The following is a 15,837-nucleotide window of genomic DNA, read 5'->3' as shown; positions in this document are numbered from 1 at the left end:
TGAATCGTGAACCCTATCCAGCTGCCTCTTTGGGACTTTGTCTCACGATATACTATGGCAATAGACGATGTATCGACTCAAAAGCAACCAGGCTCTACCCAGGCAGCTACGTTGTTTGACCTGATACATCTTCATTTAACAATTGAACAAACCACAGACAAATGAAACCATTGCCACTCCAACACGACGCCATACATCATCAAACCCCCTTGGTCGTAGCCTCGGTCGATTCCACATGGTCTGCCTCGCCGACTACACTGGCTGCCTGCTTAGGCCCATCATCAGGCAAGACGACCCGATCTCCGAAGGCCGCAGCCACTTCTTCGAGGGTTTTTTGCTTGGTTTCTCTGTGAGAGAGTCAAGAGTTAGTCATGCGACCCAAATCAAGTAGGTGTTTGGCGACATACGGGAAGTATAGATATGCCACCCCCAGAAAGAAGACGGAGCACACCACGAACACATAGTAGTAGTTCTCGTGGATGTTGGCAAAGGCACTGGGCCCGGCTTCGGTAACTATTGTGGTGATTCACATTAGCCATGCAGGTTGAGGTTGTTGCCTTCCTCACGTCCCCAATGAGATCAATAACATACCGGCAACATTGACAATGAAGTGAGATGCTGCTGCCAGACCCATGACCTTACTGCGCAGAGCAATGGGGAGAACCTCAGCTCCATACAGCCAGGTTGTGCTGTTGAGGAAGCCATCTAGAAAATGTTAGATCATGGCCACTTCCCTGTCACTTCCTTGTAACAACAAAAGTCAATTCAACACATACAGTAGCATACGACAAAGAGGTAAATGCCGAGAATTGCAAATCCCTTCCCGACTCGGTTGTCTGTGTTCTGGAATTCTCGTTGCATGACGGCGGCGTAGATCTCGATCAATACGATGCCACCCAGTCCGGTGATCAGCATCCTGCTATGGTCAGTGGAGCTGCATCAGATGTGATGAGCATAAGGATCACGAACTTGCGACGGCCCCACTGGTCTGTCATGTACTTGGTGGTGACACAGTTTGACAGGAAGGCGACGGTGCCGTAGACAGCAGCCAGAGCAAGAATAGTGTGCGAGCCGATGCCGAGGGACTTGTACAAAATGGCTGAATAGTTGGTCAGCATGCATAACCAGAGAATAGTAAGCCGTAAGCCGAGACGAAATTGGAAGCTCACTCTGGTAATACTGGATGACATTGACGCCCGTCAGACTAGTCATAGTCTGCACCGCAATTGACCTGTCGGAAAGATAGTCAGTCTCAAGTAGATCCCATGAAATTTATGTCTTCCAGTCGAAGCACTCACACCAGCACCCGATGCCGAAACAGCCGAAAGATCTCCCGGTACGAAGTAATCTCCCGTTCCATCTCATACTCGATCTGCGCCTGCATCAGCAGAAACTCCTCCTGCATCTCAAACGACTGCAATCCGCGTCGAATCCGTGCAAACTCGCTGCGCGCCTGCTCGATCTTGCCGCTGCGGATCAACTGGCGCGGCGAGTGCGGCATGAAAGTAGACAAGCCCGCGAAGAGGACCATGCCCCAGGGGATCTGGATACCCAGAGGTAGGCGCCACTGCACGGGGCCATAGGAGGCATAACTACAGGCATAGCCGACCCAGTTGGACATCATGGTCCCGAAGGAGATGCCGCAGCCGGAGATACCGCCGATCAGGCCGCGGTAGCGTGGGTCGGAGATCTCGCTGAGGTAGATGGGGACCGTTGCGACCATCCCACTAGTTGGGTTAGACTATATGTTTCCTTGGTAATTGGCTTTTGGGGGGGCTTGTGTATGGTAGACCTACCCTACTGCGTACCCGGCTAACACGCGGCCAGCGAGGAACATGCCAATATTGACCGACGCCGTCTGGATCACCGTGCCAATGGTCACGATCACGCACATCAACTGCATGAACCGAATGCGCCCGAGTTTGTCGCCAATAAAAGTCTGAGTGAAAGCGCCGACGGCCTCGCCGGCAATATAAACCGCAACCACCTGGGACATTCAGTGTCATGTCGATGCAGGACTGTCACAGTGTTCGACATACTGCACCCGTAAGGCCCTTGGAAGGGTTATCCATATAGTCGATCCAGCTTTGGTGGGCAATCGCTAGCACGCAGGTTTAGCAAGATGGAATGGCGGGCGTAGAACGTTCATCAACGCGGTGGTACTCACTGGTTGTCGCAATGCCGGTATCGAAGCCCTACATCGACGAGTAATTAGTCTTCAGCAATTCAGGAATCAAAGGAAAATAGAATAAAGCAGCATATGACCCAAGACATACAAACAGAAAAGTGCCGATCGCGGCAAAAAAGGCGATACCCAACGAGTACCACAGGGCCATCTTGACGAATTCCAGTCGAACTATACGATGTTTGAGAGAGAGAGAGAGAGAGATGAGGGGAGAATCTCATCGAGAATAAAAGAGAGCAGCACCCCGTCAGTATTATCTGGGGAGCTCATGCGGGCTTTGTCCGATACGAGGATGCGTGACACAACACCTCGCAGTTGTGCCCATATCGGAGAACGGCCGAGAGCAAAGCAGCTCAAGATGCGGGGGAAACACGGGGTAAAAGAAGTGAAATCAGCCGAGGGTCCACTTGGTGCGGCCCATGGCTCTCGTCTTGGAATCTTGAATCATGGCCTTTTCCTCTTGGCGTGGGGGTTGGCGAACTTTAGACTTCTTAGGGCTACAATATTCTTTTCTCGCAGATCTGGCTCTGGGTCGTCCTTGGTATAATAGTAATTTCCGGGACTCTGAACTTCATTTGGTACAGTTCATTGTGGTTGGACGCAGCCTTCTTGCTTGCCAGGCCCATCGATGTGATACAGAGCACGAGCTTTTGCACTGGGTTTGTGCAAGGGTATAAGTATTCTCACATCCAGTGCTCGGTCCAAAGGACTTCGAAATCTCAGTCGACACGATGTATCCACTGAACTTTGAACCTTGATAGAAAACACTAAGTGGAAGACGGTTTTGGTTCAGAGACAGTTTTGAAAATATGATTCCAAAAAAGAAGGAAGGGGGATTTGAAAATGAGTCATTTCTCAGGAGGCAAGGGAATGTATCAAAAATATGTAAGCTTTTATTATCTTTTTTTTTTCCTCATGTTTTTTTAATCGACTTTGCTCTCTCGCTGAAAGAACGATAAAGAATAGTGCCGAAGACCTCTGCAGTAAGAGGAATCACTGGCAAGCCAGCAAGATTTGAGAAAAGCGCATATGCGCTTTGGATGATGTGAAGCGTCGAATTTGCCGGGTAGACACCATCAAGGGTAATAATAGCGCAGCTGAGAGGAAGGGTTCGAACCCGTCTGAAGAATCCATCAACCTCGTGTGCCGTCATATTTTCGGCGATGTGGACGCTGAAGAAAGCTCGTAGAGATGGGGCTATAGTATTCGGATGGATAGTGATAGGTCTCAAGCCGGCAAATGGGAGGCGAACAGACATAACCCCTAATATTAAGACTGTGGGTTGGCTTGACAACTGGGTTCTCGACTCGAATTGTCTGCATCACCTCTGCAAGCTCCATCCATTCGTGGCCTATCCACATTTTCAAGCTCGTAGTAGGTGTCGCTAGCTGTTTGGTTGATGTTTATATCAAAGTTTAACTTGGGGCCATTGGCTCTTTCAGCAATAAATAGGCTGTTGCCTTGAATTTGACCGTGCCCAGCGTAGTGAATAAAGACAAAGGATCTGCCCAGGATATTGGAATGCAGCCCGGAATATAGACATTATTTTTTTCCTGGATCGTCCAGCCTGGGGTCCTATCTGCCGTGGTAAGGGCCAGGACTTCGGCTTTGTGGAAGGTTGAGGGTGCTGAAGATAGACTGGAAGTGGTCGGCATCCTCGGTAGCATTAGTATTGTCGAGTTGCCAGTGGATACTTAACGCAAAAGAGCTGTTGTAGGCCATAATGCGATTTTGCACGGAGTTAGTGATCGCGGCTTCAAGTTCGGTTTTGGTGAGAGTGGCCATGATTGGATGAGTGATAGTGACGAATTTGAATTCCTATGGTATGTAGGTAGCTTCGTTCGTACCATTAGTATCGTATTGGTCAGTCTTTCACTCGCGCTCACCTGTCAATAGGGGTGTCGTGTGCAGTAGAGAGGGAAGGGAAGAATAGAGAAGGTAAAGGCAACTTGAGAGTTCCCTACTGGAGAGATTTATACTAGTTGTACTAAGCCTATTTAGGTAAGGTTGACCTAACTCTAATTTGTGAGGCCTTAAACACCCACATAACATAATTAAAGCCCCTCATAAAACATGTCTAGAAAATCGTCTTAAAAGACATAATTAAGACCTATTCAAGATGTTAAAGAAAATAGACTTCAAAAGCATTATAAACAAAGAGAACTCAAAATCTATTAAGAAACTGTCAAAAAAGCATGATGAGAGTCTGAAAAAAACAAAACAAAAACGAGTAACACATATAATTGTCTATTGTATCGCAAATTTTTCAAAGCTTTCTTCTTAAGGATGACAGCCACTCTCCGAAACCAGAAATGGATGAGGAAATCAAGATCTAGCATCGTAGTGGTCTAGCTCCGAGTCGCGATGACGAACAGATCAGTCTTATAGGCCATGGTGTCGATTCCAGGCTGATCAATTGAGGCATACTACAGCATCTAAATCGCTGGTATATATGCAGGTCAGTGTGGTAGACCTGGGGTCACTTGAGGTAACGAGTGCGTTGAGGCATCAGCCCCGAGATAGAGGGTTGATATAATGGATGCGAAGTCTTGCTCAGGACACACCTTGAGATAGGCTCATGACGTTCATAACGACGAAAAGCATTTTCGGGAGAGTAATCATGAGACACTATCCTTGGAACACTATGGATAGGATGCTGGCGGTGGAATCGTCGGAGCCCCAGCCCATCATCAATATGCTAGAAAATCGGTCTACTTGAAGTGGGAAAAGAGATAAAATCGGGTAGTCATGTTGTTTTGAAGAGGTCAATTCCTATTTCATTTTTTCCATTGCCAACGTCATATGTTCTCCGCAAGAGCAGCGAAGCGTCTTGTGCAATGCAGGAAACCCAGAATCCGAACAAGGAAATCGAACGCTTAGAAGACCAGAGCAGCACCCTTGGTCTTCTTGTCACCACTGTAAAGAGAGGAAAAAAACACATTAGCATGGACATTCGATGTTATTTCGGCTGTATCAACATACCCCAACTCGAAGTGCTTGCAGCGCTTCAGAGCCAGCTGCTTCTTGGTCTTGCAAGCAGTGCACTCGAGACGCAGGACGACCTTCTTGGTGGTCTTGGCCTTCTTGTGGAAGACGGGCTTGGTCTGACCACCGTAACCACTCTGCTTTCGGTCGTAACGGCGCTTACCCTGGGCGTACAGCGAGGCCTATATTGGAACATCTATGCATCAGCGACTGTCCACATTTGTCCGGATGACGTCGATCACGTCCGAGGTTTTGTCTCACCTTGCCAGCCTTGTACTGGGTGACCTTGTGCTGGGTGTGCTTGTGGCAGTCCTTGGACTTGCAGTACGTCCGGCGGGTTTTCGGGATGTTGACCTGTGCAGAGGAAAACTCGTGAGCCTCTGTCGCGATATGAAAGCCAGTCCTGCTCAAGTCCTAAAGTCCGGTTCGGAATATTGCCATCGGAGAGGAAGGTCCAGTGCCGTCGGGAAAAATAGAGTCGGTTGTGTGTGGGCGAAGCATGCTCGACCGCACAATCATTCAAGTCCGATTTTCCGTTCACTCTCACTCCAGCCCTCGGTCGAACCCACAAACATCACTTCTTTTGTCGCCACCCATGCCCATGCTGAAAATGTCGTTGGGGCTCCCATTGCTTGTCACATTGCTGTAGAGAATCCACGGACTGGCGAAAACGTGGTTTGCGACGGTCGGGTCACGATCTCAAAGTCGGCATAGTGTCGTCCCCCATCACACACACATTTCTCATTTTCGGCGCAAGAATTTTGCAGTTTCGATTGACCAGGACTTCGGGATAGAGCAGGAGAACGGAGCACGGGTCCTTACCATTTTGACTGACTTGGCCGGATAGCGAGGTGGTGGTCGTTGGATTGTCGCTTGTCGGAGAGGAGCGAGTCGAGGATTGTGGGATTTCGTTCGCTTAGGCCCTACTGTGCGCCGCTAACCGTTTCGGGGTTGCTGAGTCATCGGTCTTGACATCACCTGTTTAGGAAGTCCCTTTGGATTTACTTGTTAAATTAATAGATTGCATATATTAGACTTGATATCATTTGATGGTGGGCTGTTCTATTCTATGCAAATCCCTCTCCTGTCAACATCCGCTCCCCATTCCCATACCAGGACCGCCCTCGTGTCAACTCCAGTCCTGTCTCCTGCCCAACAACCCATTCCCCACGGGAACTGCTTCCAAATCGGACCCAGTCGTCAGAGATGAGCTCCGTATTGATGGCCTCGATTTGACGAAGCAGTCGCGAGACACTTTCACGAAAGACATTTGGCGCAACAGCTTCTAGTGCAGGATCGGTGACAAACCGAGCGATGGTGATATGTGCCGATGGCACAGTATATCGAGAAATAATCGGACATCCCGTGCGAGCCACTGTGTTATAGAGATCGCTTCGTAAATGATGGTAGGTGTATGCATCATTTTCTTCAGCGGCGGGGACGAAAGTCAGTGCGATCGCGGAGGCATCATAGCTCACAATCGGTTTGACCAGCCGAGCACGATGAGCGAGCGTGTAGTTGACTAACTCTGATAAAGACAGGCGCTGCTTGAGAAATGAGACTATATCCTCAATCTCGGGCTCGGCCCGCGCAGCTGCAATCTCCAGGGTGGTGACATGTAGATGATCCGACGGCACAAGCCAAAGACCTGACCGATTTCTTTTGAGTTATTATGGGGATCACTTGTAAAATAAAGCACATGGATGGGTACTTGCAGGAACCGGCAATAAGGGCAATCTCATTCTGAATCTCCTGGATCAACGCCCGGGTATGCTGCGGCGGACGAGCCAAAACCGCAAGGTTGTTCCTTGGGTCGATGAACGGGGTTGGGCTTTTGTCTGCATCGAGGATGTTCTGCAGAATGTCGTCCACTTGCCACTTGCAGAATCTGGGATGGAGGATCTTCTCTCTGGACTGCATGTTTCTGTTCAACCGGTGGTTCTCGTAGACTTTTTGCATCCGTTTCTGCGAGGGCTGTTCAGCGTCCAGCAATTGATAGTCGTGGTTTAGCCAGCATTACCGGTTCATTTTCGCAAGCAGAGATGACCTGCTGGAATGGATTGTGGTCTACTCCCATCTGAAAATATGGATTTTCACCAGCTGGTCAATTTTCAGTTAGAGGTCTTGGGGAGGGTTGGAGCCAGTTCAACCGGTGGGGTGATGGAATGCGATCGATATATATATAGACTCTCTTGGTCAACCATCAACACCAACCACAGAATTCATTGACGAGGAAAGTGCATACCAAGAGCCAGCAGTCTAATTAGGATCGACTGTCCAAACGGTTTAATATTTAAGGATGTTTCATGTCCAACTTGTAGACGTTTTGGAGACAACCGTAATCAAGCCACAAGGCCACTTGCCCCACCAAAACCCCGCTGACGAGGGACTCTTCTTTCTCCAAACACTTTCAAGGTTGACCAACACGCCCTCATTCTCCCAACCCTCTGAATGAACCGACTTCCTTCAACCTCATACCCTTCTTACAATTCTGTTTAAAGTGACTGTGCTGCCAAGATGTTGATCAAGTAAGTGCTGGTGCCGGTGCAGCATCCCCCCATATGCATCATTGCACCGCCGGAGGGAAATCCCCGCCAAAGCACCGAGCTCACACAGCATGTTTCGACAGAGTCCGCACTCTTACTGGAAAGGAGATTGAGCTGGATATCGAGCCCGACTACAAGGTAACAACTCCCGGCGACTGCACCCTCCCCCGCACGGAAACACCCGGTCTCGGACATGGCCACACCACATACTCTGCATGACCGGAGAATGCTATTGGAGGGATGGAAATCAGTATCTGAGCTCAGACACTGATTCAAGCTGTAATCAGGTCTCGCGGATAAAGGAGCGTGTCGAGGAGAAGGAGGGCATCCCACCTGTCCAGCAGCGACTAATCTTCGGCGGAAAGCAAATGTACGTGCCACCGGGGGAAACAAGATACAAACTCCAGCTAATATTGTCATCTCCAGGGCGGACGACAAGACGGCCTCAGAATACAACCTCGAGGGCGGAGCCACGCTCCATCTGGTGCTCGCCCTGCGTGGTGGATGCGCGATGTAACCGACTTTTTTTTTCTTTTTAAGATACCTCGTTTTTCAGCAATACAATTTGAGTTGAGGATAGTTCATGGTGTCAGACAGCAGGCAATTTTGTGACTCGAACGATTGGAGAGAGAAGGACAGATGGGGGACGGCCGAATTGAAGTCGTGATGACAGAGCTTGAAATGCATATCAGGCGTTCCGGATCTCACTTCTTTGTTGCTTGTTGGGCTATCTGCATCGCAGGTATCCAAATCGGCGCGACTCAGGTTTTTGAACCAGAGTTTTGTCATTACGTCGCTGACCCCGACGTCTTTGACGTTTCAAATGCATTTTGATATGAGCGCCATGGCGAATTCAAACTCCGCAATGCGAAACCCTAGCAAGGACGACAGAATGGCCGAAATGCCTTACAGATGCTGGACCTCCTACTGTAATTCCCAGGACAAAACGCTAGACACATATTGAACGTACTCGAAACAAGACGCAAACCCCCACAAGTGGAAAGACGCCATGAACAAACCCCTACAATGCCCCCAAACAAACAATAAAGATATGCTCCCACGTTTTCCATGCCCCACCCAAACCCCACGAGATGCAATCATGCAAAACAATCAACAAGAAACCCGAAACGCTTACATGACAACAAAATCAGAGTATGCAGACACGCTACGAGACCCGCTTTCGCTTGGGCTGGATGAAGACGCTGTCAGGTTTCCGCTTGCGCAGCATTGGTGGGCGAGCCGCCGGCTTGTCCGGGCTTACGGCAGCTTCATTTGAAGGCTGATATGATGATTCAGATCGAGGGGTAGATGCCACCTGCGGAGGCGGGGAGACGGCGCGACGCTTGACGGCGGGTTTCGGGGCCGACGATGAGTTCTGCTTGGGAGGACAGGGGACTTTGCGAACGGTGTTGGTGGATGGGAAAGAAAATGGACTGCTGCCCGTCAGGGCTTTCAACCTGGCTTCTCTCTGGGCCAGTGAAGAGCTTTTGGGATCGCTCTTAAGATCGGACAGCGGCTTCGGGGTAGTGGACGAGGTTTTCATGGTGGCAGTGGACGAGGCCAGCTGCTTGGGATGCCCAGACGCAGCGGATGCCACAGGTTCTTTGCGGCGCGAAGCAAGCTGTTCGGCATGTTCCACGGGCCGGCGATGCTCCTCGACCAAACCGCGCGGCGCCTGAGTCACTTGCGAGGCACGGGAGTTGAGATGCTGCGTCGGGACTGCCAGTGCATTGTTTCTGCGCTGCGGAGCCAAGATGCTGGGCCTTTTCTTTGCAGCCGGCGCAAACATTTCGGAGCGCGGAATAGCCTGGCCCGGGGGAAGTCCGCCCATTCGGCGGTCATAGGAGACCATGCGTTGTCTCGCGGTTGGTCTCTGGCCAGGCAGGCGAGCACTGCGAGAACTCGAGATGATCTTGGGGGTCAGTCGGGCCCGTTCGGAGTTGATGCCATCGATGGCCATCTTCATCTTCTCGGCGTCGGCATCCAGCGATCGCTGCACCTGGTCGCGGAGGCCGCAATAGACTTCATACCACTGATTCGTTTTCTTGGGCAGGTTGTATGTCTCCCACTGCGGGATGTCGCGCCTGATGAACTCCATCCATAATTCCTCGTTTTCTTCGGCGATTTGCGGCGATTTGAGTTCGAGAGAATGCTGTGGAAACAAGACCACTGTCAGCAATTTCGAAGGTTCTTTTGTTTTTCCCGGTGCATCCCCCAGCGAATTCATACCAGTTTCTCCGGATTGTCGATCTTCAACAGTATGGGGCGGGCCAGTGAGTATGGGAGGCTGCCGAGATCATCGAGGACTAGATGCAACACAAAAAAGCCAGTCAGTTTCTGTGATATGTCGCAGTTTCTTTGGTCCAGAAATACTTACACCTGAAGTGTTTGACGGCCGTGGCTGTGGCCAACTGCTTGAGCGACGGAGCCGGCATCGAGGCTCGAGGCTTATGACGGAAGAGAACTCGACCGGATAGCACAATGCAGAAATGCGGACATGAGAACACCACAAGATGAAGATGCACAAGAGAAGAAAGTCATATATATGGCTCAAAGGCACCGATAATGTGCTCAGTGAGATATGAAGCATCTCAGGCGGCGTTTAACTGGGGAGAAATCGGCCCAAGGTACCTTGGACCGAAGGCGGATCATCGAGCTCCCTGCATTTTCTCATTGGCCGAGACCCACAGGCATTCTAATGTCTCGTCGAGGTACTGCGGGCTGCGGATATCTAGTATTGCAGGACAACTATGAATATAGGACTCGATATGGGATGCATGGTCTTTGACCAGAGTGGACAATGCTACAATTAGGGTAAATAGGTAGAAATCCTGGCAATTGACCGCTTGGCTAGTGATAGTCTTAATCTGCCTCGATCGTATGTAAGTAGTGGCTATTTCACAATAAAAAAAATAAAGAAGTACTGATTTCCGAGAAAAGATCACTATATCAAATATAAAATCGGGTCGGTCTAGTTCCGTTCGAACGTACCGGGCACTGATGGCACGGCGCATCAATGCTGCCTCAGTGATCTCACGTGGATAGAGTCATATGACACCAGCAAACGTGTATCATGTGATATACAACAAACACAGCAAACATCCCGCGATAGCATCATGAGGGGCGTTAGTCCCTCTGATCTCTCTTGGCCAGCAATTATCGATCTGCATGATTTGAACTGTTTCCTAGTTCATCCACTACATAAACTTTCGTTTAAGGTAAGCTACTTTGATATTCTGGTCTGATGAGCTTTGTTGCCCCCATGGGGATATCTACAGCCTAGCTAGCACTTAACCAATGCTCGCTTGATTCTTTCTATAGAGCATTGTGTCATGGTGAGCTTTGGAAACAGTCCCTGGTTGCCATGGAGCATTTGTTTCCAAATATTGAAGCTATGGATTTTCTTGATGCCATTAATCATGTGGATTGACTGATGCTGGTTACATTTATTGACAAATGATTTCAGAAATATCACTATGGCTCCCCGCTCGCAGCTGGAGATCACCACCTCCTCAGTCCTCCGTCTGGTTAAGGAGGAGACATCGTACCATCGTGAACTGCAGCAGCAGACGGAGCGCGTCAAGAAGCTGGAAACCCAGACCGGTGACGAGGATGAGAACCGGGAGTACCTGCTGAAGCAGGAGGTATGTCTTGAGCTCTCCTTTCCCCCATTCCATATTTGATTTAGATGATTTAATATTTGACGGATAAAATGACCTGCTAACCCATCCTAGCACCTGGCCCTTGAGGAAACTAAAAAGGTCCTCCCGAACTTGAAGCTGAAGATTGCGGATACAGTGGCCAGCCTGGAAGCCCTGGTTGTGCGTCGACTCCCTATGGTTTCTCTTTGGAATTTGCTTACTGACCCCCATGGTAGGTCGAGGAGGGCAAGAAGGGCTCGGAGAGCAATGTCGAGCACATCACCGCCGCAAAGGAAGCCATTGCTCAGGCCAAGACTGCGGAGCGAGAAGTGTCGTGAATGGAGTCTTGAATTCAGGTCAGACGGATACCCGTTGGATGAAGAGACCGTAATATCGAATAAAATGTAATTTAGTGTCCTAAACGATAAATGCAACCATAGTACCAGACGCCTTGCTTGAAAATGTACAGATAGACCCAGAATGCCATGTTCATGTGGTATCCATCTTCTCGCCCGTGCGATCATCGGGCAATTCTTCGCCTTCCTCGAGGCCATCAGACTGTTCCCCAGCATCATCAGATACCTCACCCTCATCCACCATGTTCGTGTCTTCCTGGTCGCCTGTGCCCTTGTCTTCCTCGGCGCTGGTGACTTGCCGCAAAGGCGAGGCGGCGCCAGTGGCCCCCGAAGTCTTGTCAACCTGTAGACCAGACGGCCGATTGCTCTCGTCTTGGCTTGGGGACGGGATGATGCCATCGCTTTCAGGCCGAGGGCTTGTTGCGCCGCTGGCCTTACCCTTGGAGGCGACATCGCCTTCATCTGCGTCCTCGCCCTCCTGCATACCTTCCCTGCGTTCGACCTCTTCCTTCTCATCGCGAATCAGACGCCGCAGCTGCATGCCCTCCTCCACAATACGGCCGAATTGCTCGCGACGCTCAGCCCACGTCGTCGCGTAGTCTTTGCTTTCCTTCTCCAGCTCGGTGATCTCCACCTGCAGTTTCTGAAGGTTTGTCTGCTGGTCCTCGCGAGGCTTGAGCAGGCGATTGCTTGTGATCTTCTCTGTTAGGTCGTCGTAGGTCTTTCGCAAAGCGAGAAGTCGCTGCGCTTCTTCCAGCTGACTCCGTAACTCGGTCGTGTTATCGCGGACGGCCTGCATCGTCGACAGAATCCGGAGCTTCTCGGTCGCGTAGCGCTCACGCTCTTGTTGGTTGCTGGTGAGAAGAAATTGGATGCGCGCGATGCTGCCCTCGAAGGCGGCGAAGTCGAGGGTCACATCCTCGCGGAAATGGCGCCATTCTTCGAGGCGTTTCTGCTTCTCGGCTTCTGCGGCTGCTGTCGCGTCGGCGTCGGATCCCTCGGGGGGAGGGGTGAGAGGGGGCGAGCCATGTGAGACAATCAGGGAGTCGGGGTTGAGAACACGCTTCGATATCCGCTTGAATGGCTTTTCTTCAACGTTGAGCAGGCGCGACTTGTGGAGCGAATCTGCGGGAGAACTGTAGCGTTAGTATGCAGAGCTGGCAAGATTCGACTTGGGGTCCGACTCGACCTTCTTCGGGTTGGCTCAGCAGACCGTAGGAAGCCATTTTCGAGATGGTTGCACAGTTGGCTTTCCCAAGTATTCCGGTCTCAGATGCTGGCACTTTGAGCACGGTGAAAAGAAGCGTGGAGTCCCAGGCGTTTGAAAGCGTTGCGGAGTGGGAGTGAATGAGAAAAGCAAAGCCGAGCGGTCTAGCGCTCCACCCGCCCTTATCAACTCTTCTCCGAAGCGTCGCATCCAAAGACCACACCGGCCTACCTCGCGATAACTTTTGACTCCACCTGGAACGGTCTGAACTAGGGTCGCTTGCCAGTGCGAGATTCACATATCAAGCTTTTTTTCACGATCGTGTGGTATTAAGCTGCCCTCCGCATGCCCTCTTAAGTGATCGCCAGCACCGCGACTCAAGATCGCTGCCATCCGTTGACGAGCGTCCCGATGGAAGTTGGCGCCCCAACAGCAGTGACTGCCTCCCCGGTTGCCCATTTGTCGCCCTGTCCACGCCCCGTGCCCACGCCAAGATGACCGAGATGTACTCGGGGCTCCATGTGGGCCAGCGATTCCCCTCTCTGGAAGACTTTAAGGCGGTGATACGAAGTATATCGGTGCGACAACACTGGGAGCTCCGTGTGACGCGCAGCAACAAGAAGAGCGTGGTAATCGGCTGTCGATCGGGGGTCAATTGCTTCTTCCGCGTGGTCTGCCGCTCCAACAAAAATGCGACCTATATCAGCAGCCTTCAAGATAGCCATAGCTGTCGGCGCGGCGCAGAATCCCCAGCGGCCACGCCGGCTCGCTCGGAGGCATCACATGTGCGGTTCTTGCTCAGCGAGATTCCCAAACTGTTTGATATGAAGACCAAAATTAGGGCTCAGGATGTCGTGGATGCCGTTAAACGCTATCATGGATACGATATCTCCACTCGACAGGCGCAGCGAGCGTTGACCAAGCTCCAGCCGCAGTCTGTTGAGAATCAGAGTGATCAGCCGCTAGACGTGGACGTGACTGCAGCTGATCAGCAGTCGCCTTCGTCACAGCATGAATCGCAAGATGACGGAGGGCCCAGGTACCGAGAGATCTCGGGCCATCGCTGGCTTCCTGATGGCCTCCTACCACCACTGATTGAAAGCGGGAATATGCCCCAACCTCAACCCCCAAGCAACCACGTCTCCACACCACCCCCGAACCCTCAGCCCGTGCAACCCCCACCCTTGGTCCAACGGACACCCCAGATGGGGCCATCTGAATCACCCGCTCTCAACCATGATGCGCGGCCGATGACGGTTGCGCATCCCCGGGTCCCATACCCGCCTGCTGCTGCTCTACCCATAGTGGACTCGGAGCACCCCAAAGGCCCAACCTACCCGCCTCGCGATACAGCCCCGCCTGTCCCACACATGGTCCTGACGAACTTCAAAATTGAATTCTCATGTACGAGTTGTGGAGCTTTGAACCAGAGCTTCTTCCCGAACCAGGGTAACGTCACTGGGGATAGCTACATGGGCCATCACCCAGTCCCAAACCCGAGCGATCTCGCGAGACATGCCGGGCCCCCTCCTCAGGCTGGGACGAGAAATGATGGCAATGATGTGGGCGAGAGCAGCGGCTACGACGTCAATACCCCGAGCGCTCGTGATATCCAGAATGCATGGGCCGCTGGTGATCTCGGGGTCCCCATCGGACCATCACATACTTGATGTTCTGGATGTGACGACGGTACCAGCAGTATAAAATCTCCAAGAAACAAAATCTTCCACTGGAGATCACCAGGCCTCAGATTTATTCTAATATTCCGGGGGTTCTTATTCTATACATACTACAGAATGTTCTCTCCCATCCCAGTGGTGGAATAGAGAAGGCTTGACTATAAGATTACGAAGTTGATGAGACACGACTGTTAATTTGTTTGATATACCAGTTTAATGAGAATGGACATAGTGTTGGTGATATGTGGATATTTGAGGTCTTTCCATTTACTTTGAATGTACTCCATGCAACCCCTACTTAAAAGCGAGATCTTCCTCTCTTATAAAATTCCACGATCCGGTATAATATCTGCAGTGAAAGTCGAGCTTTTGACTCAGATATTTTATGGAATTGAATAAATCCGAATCCGAACTGGCGCCTGCAAAACAACACGCGTCTCTTGACATCGCCAGACCAAATATTCAAAGCTGACTCCACCAGAAGGCTACCAAAAGGGCCAGGTGATGCCGCAGCTGCCGCCGGACTTCGAAGAGATGGACGACGAAAACAAGGAGCTTGCGCTGCACAACAAGGACAAAGCGACGTGGACAAAGGCGTGCGAGATTGCTAGTTTATTGAATAATCGGACCGCTTGGAAGGCCATGCAAGAACTCCCTGTGCTGTTCAAGGAGATGTTTCGGCGCTGTGATGGGGCCTGGGATGAGGGTGTGCTTCCTCTTCGGCAGGCTTTGATTGAGATTGTTCGCCGTCAAGAGGGTCTGGGGGTTTGGAGCAGAGGAGGACTTGTCGATTGGGTTTACTGAGGAACAGATCGCGCAGTATACGACAGAGTTTGGGGCTTATCAGGAATGGTGTGAGTTGCGCAGGTTTGTCAAGGAAATGCTTGAGGAGGGCTGGATTGCGGCAGAGCAGGACCTGGACGAGGTCAGGGTTCGCAACAAGATCTTGTTTGACTACTATGTCTCCAAGCTGGGTCCGAACAGAACTCCTGACGAAGTTCGGAGCATGTGGCCATTCACGTTAGATATGTGAAGATGCCCTCGATTAAACGCCGCAAATGACTGAAAAGCGAAACAAATCCATCTCCTGCAAGATAGGATGCCGATTCAATTAAAGCAGTTAAGCGATTATAAGCCAGCTTTGATGTCCAGAGTTTCCTAAAGGTCTCATGTACATGACCTTCCCCAAAATATGGTATCGAAAAAACACAGCCATGCGCCAGATTGCAGAGATAATA

The 15,837-nt window shown here is 50.9% G+C and overlaps 8 protein-coding genes across 8 annotated transcripts; 3 read left to right on the top strand and 5 right to left on the bottom strand.

Annotated features, from left to right (window-relative positions):
• Positions 1-199: 199 nt before the first annotated feature.
• On the bottom strand, positions 200-2,336 carry hxt8 (uncharacterized protein; the record flags this gene model as incomplete). The annotated part of the gene is made up of 11 exons (XM_056659327.1): positions 200-347; positions 408-513; positions 592-705; positions 777-916; positions 970-1,099; positions 1,170-1,231; positions 1,299-1,727; positions 1,797-1,987; positions 2,040-2,101; positions 2,168-2,195; positions 2,277-2,336. 11 exons carry the CDS (start codon positions 2,334-2,336, stop codon positions 200-202), a joined length of 1,470 nt encoding a protein of 489 aa, XP_056507620.1.
• A 1,424-nt stretch (positions 2,337-3,760) lies between these two features.
• Positions 3,761-3,970, bottom strand: NUU61_008801 (uncharacterized protein; the record flags this gene model as incomplete). Its single annotated transcript, XM_056659326.1, has 1 exon — positions 3,761-3,970. One exon carries the CDS (start codon positions 3,968-3,970, stop codon positions 3,761-3,763), a length of 210 nt encoding a protein of 69 aa, XP_056507619.1.
• Positions 3,971-4,992: 1,022 nt separating this feature from the next.
• Positions 4,993-7,090, bottom strand: NUU61_008800 (60S ribosomal eL42 domain-containing protein; the record flags this gene model as incomplete). Its single annotated transcript, XM_056659325.1, has 6 exons — positions 4,993-5,101; positions 5,168-5,352; positions 5,432-5,573; positions 5,949-6,106; positions 6,364-6,829; positions 6,882-7,090. 6 exons carry the CDS (start codon positions 7,088-7,090, stop codon positions 5,062-5,064), a joined length of 1,200 nt encoding a protein of 399 aa, XP_056507618.1. The 3' UTR covers positions 4,993-5,061.
• Positions 7,091-8,881: 1,791 nt separating this feature from the next.
• NUU61_008799 (elongin A domain-containing protein) lies at positions 8,882-10,151 on the bottom strand (the record flags this gene model as incomplete). The annotated part of the gene is made up of 3 exons (XM_056659324.1): positions 8,882-9,868; positions 9,946-10,022; positions 10,094-10,151. 3 exons carry the CDS (start codon positions 10,149-10,151, stop codon positions 8,882-8,884), a joined length of 1,122 nt encoding a protein of 373 aa, XP_056507617.1.
• A 1,032-nt stretch (positions 10,152-11,183) lies between these two features.
• Positions 11,184-11,695, top strand: NUU61_008798 (putative tubulin-specific chaperone Rbl2; the record flags this gene model as incomplete). The annotated part of the gene is made up of 3 exons (XM_056659323.1): positions 11,184-11,360; positions 11,451-11,537; positions 11,594-11,695. Coding segments are annotated over 3 exons (366 nt in total), but the record flags the coding sequence as incomplete, so codon positions are not given.
• A 151-nt stretch (positions 11,696-11,846) lies between these two features.
• NUU61_008797 (uncharacterized protein) lies at positions 11,847-12,939 on the bottom strand (the record flags this gene model as incomplete). Its single annotated transcript, XM_056659322.1, has 2 exons — positions 11,847-12,838; positions 12,903-12,939. The coding sequence occupies 2 exons, from the start codon at positions 12,937-12,939 to the stop codon at positions 11,847-11,849; spliced, it is 1,029 nt and encodes a 342-aa protein (XP_056507615.1).
• A 475-nt stretch (positions 12,940-13,414) lies between these two features.
• NUU61_008796 (uncharacterized protein) lies at positions 13,415-14,590 on the top strand (the record flags this gene model as incomplete). Its single annotated transcript, XM_056659321.1, has 1 exon — positions 13,415-14,590. The coding sequence occupies one exon, from the start codon at positions 13,415-13,417 to the stop codon at positions 14,588-14,590; it is 1,176 nt and encodes a 391-aa protein (XP_056507614.1).
• Positions 14,591-15,103: 513 nt separating this feature from the next.
• Positions 15,104-15,632, top strand: NUU61_008795 (uncharacterized protein; the record flags this gene model as incomplete). The annotated part of the gene is given in 2 exon segments (XM_056659320.1): positions 15,104-15,340; positions 15,354-15,632. 2 exon segments carry the CDS (start codon positions 15,104-15,106, stop codon positions 15,630-15,632), a joined length of 516 nt encoding a protein of 171 aa, XP_056507613.1.
• Between the last annotated feature and the right edge of the window lie 205 nt (positions 15,633-15,837).

Source organism: Penicillium alfredii (genome assembly GCF_028826965.1).
Source record: "Penicillium alfredii strain IBT 34128 chromosome Unknown utg000011l_segment0_segment0, whole genome shotgun sequence".
In the NCBI taxonomy this organism is placed as follows: domain Eukaryota; kingdom Fungi; phylum Ascomycota; class Eurotiomycetes; order Eurotiales; family Aspergillaceae; genus Penicillium; species Penicillium alfredii.
This window is presented reverse-complemented; position numbering and strand designations above follow the sequence as displayed.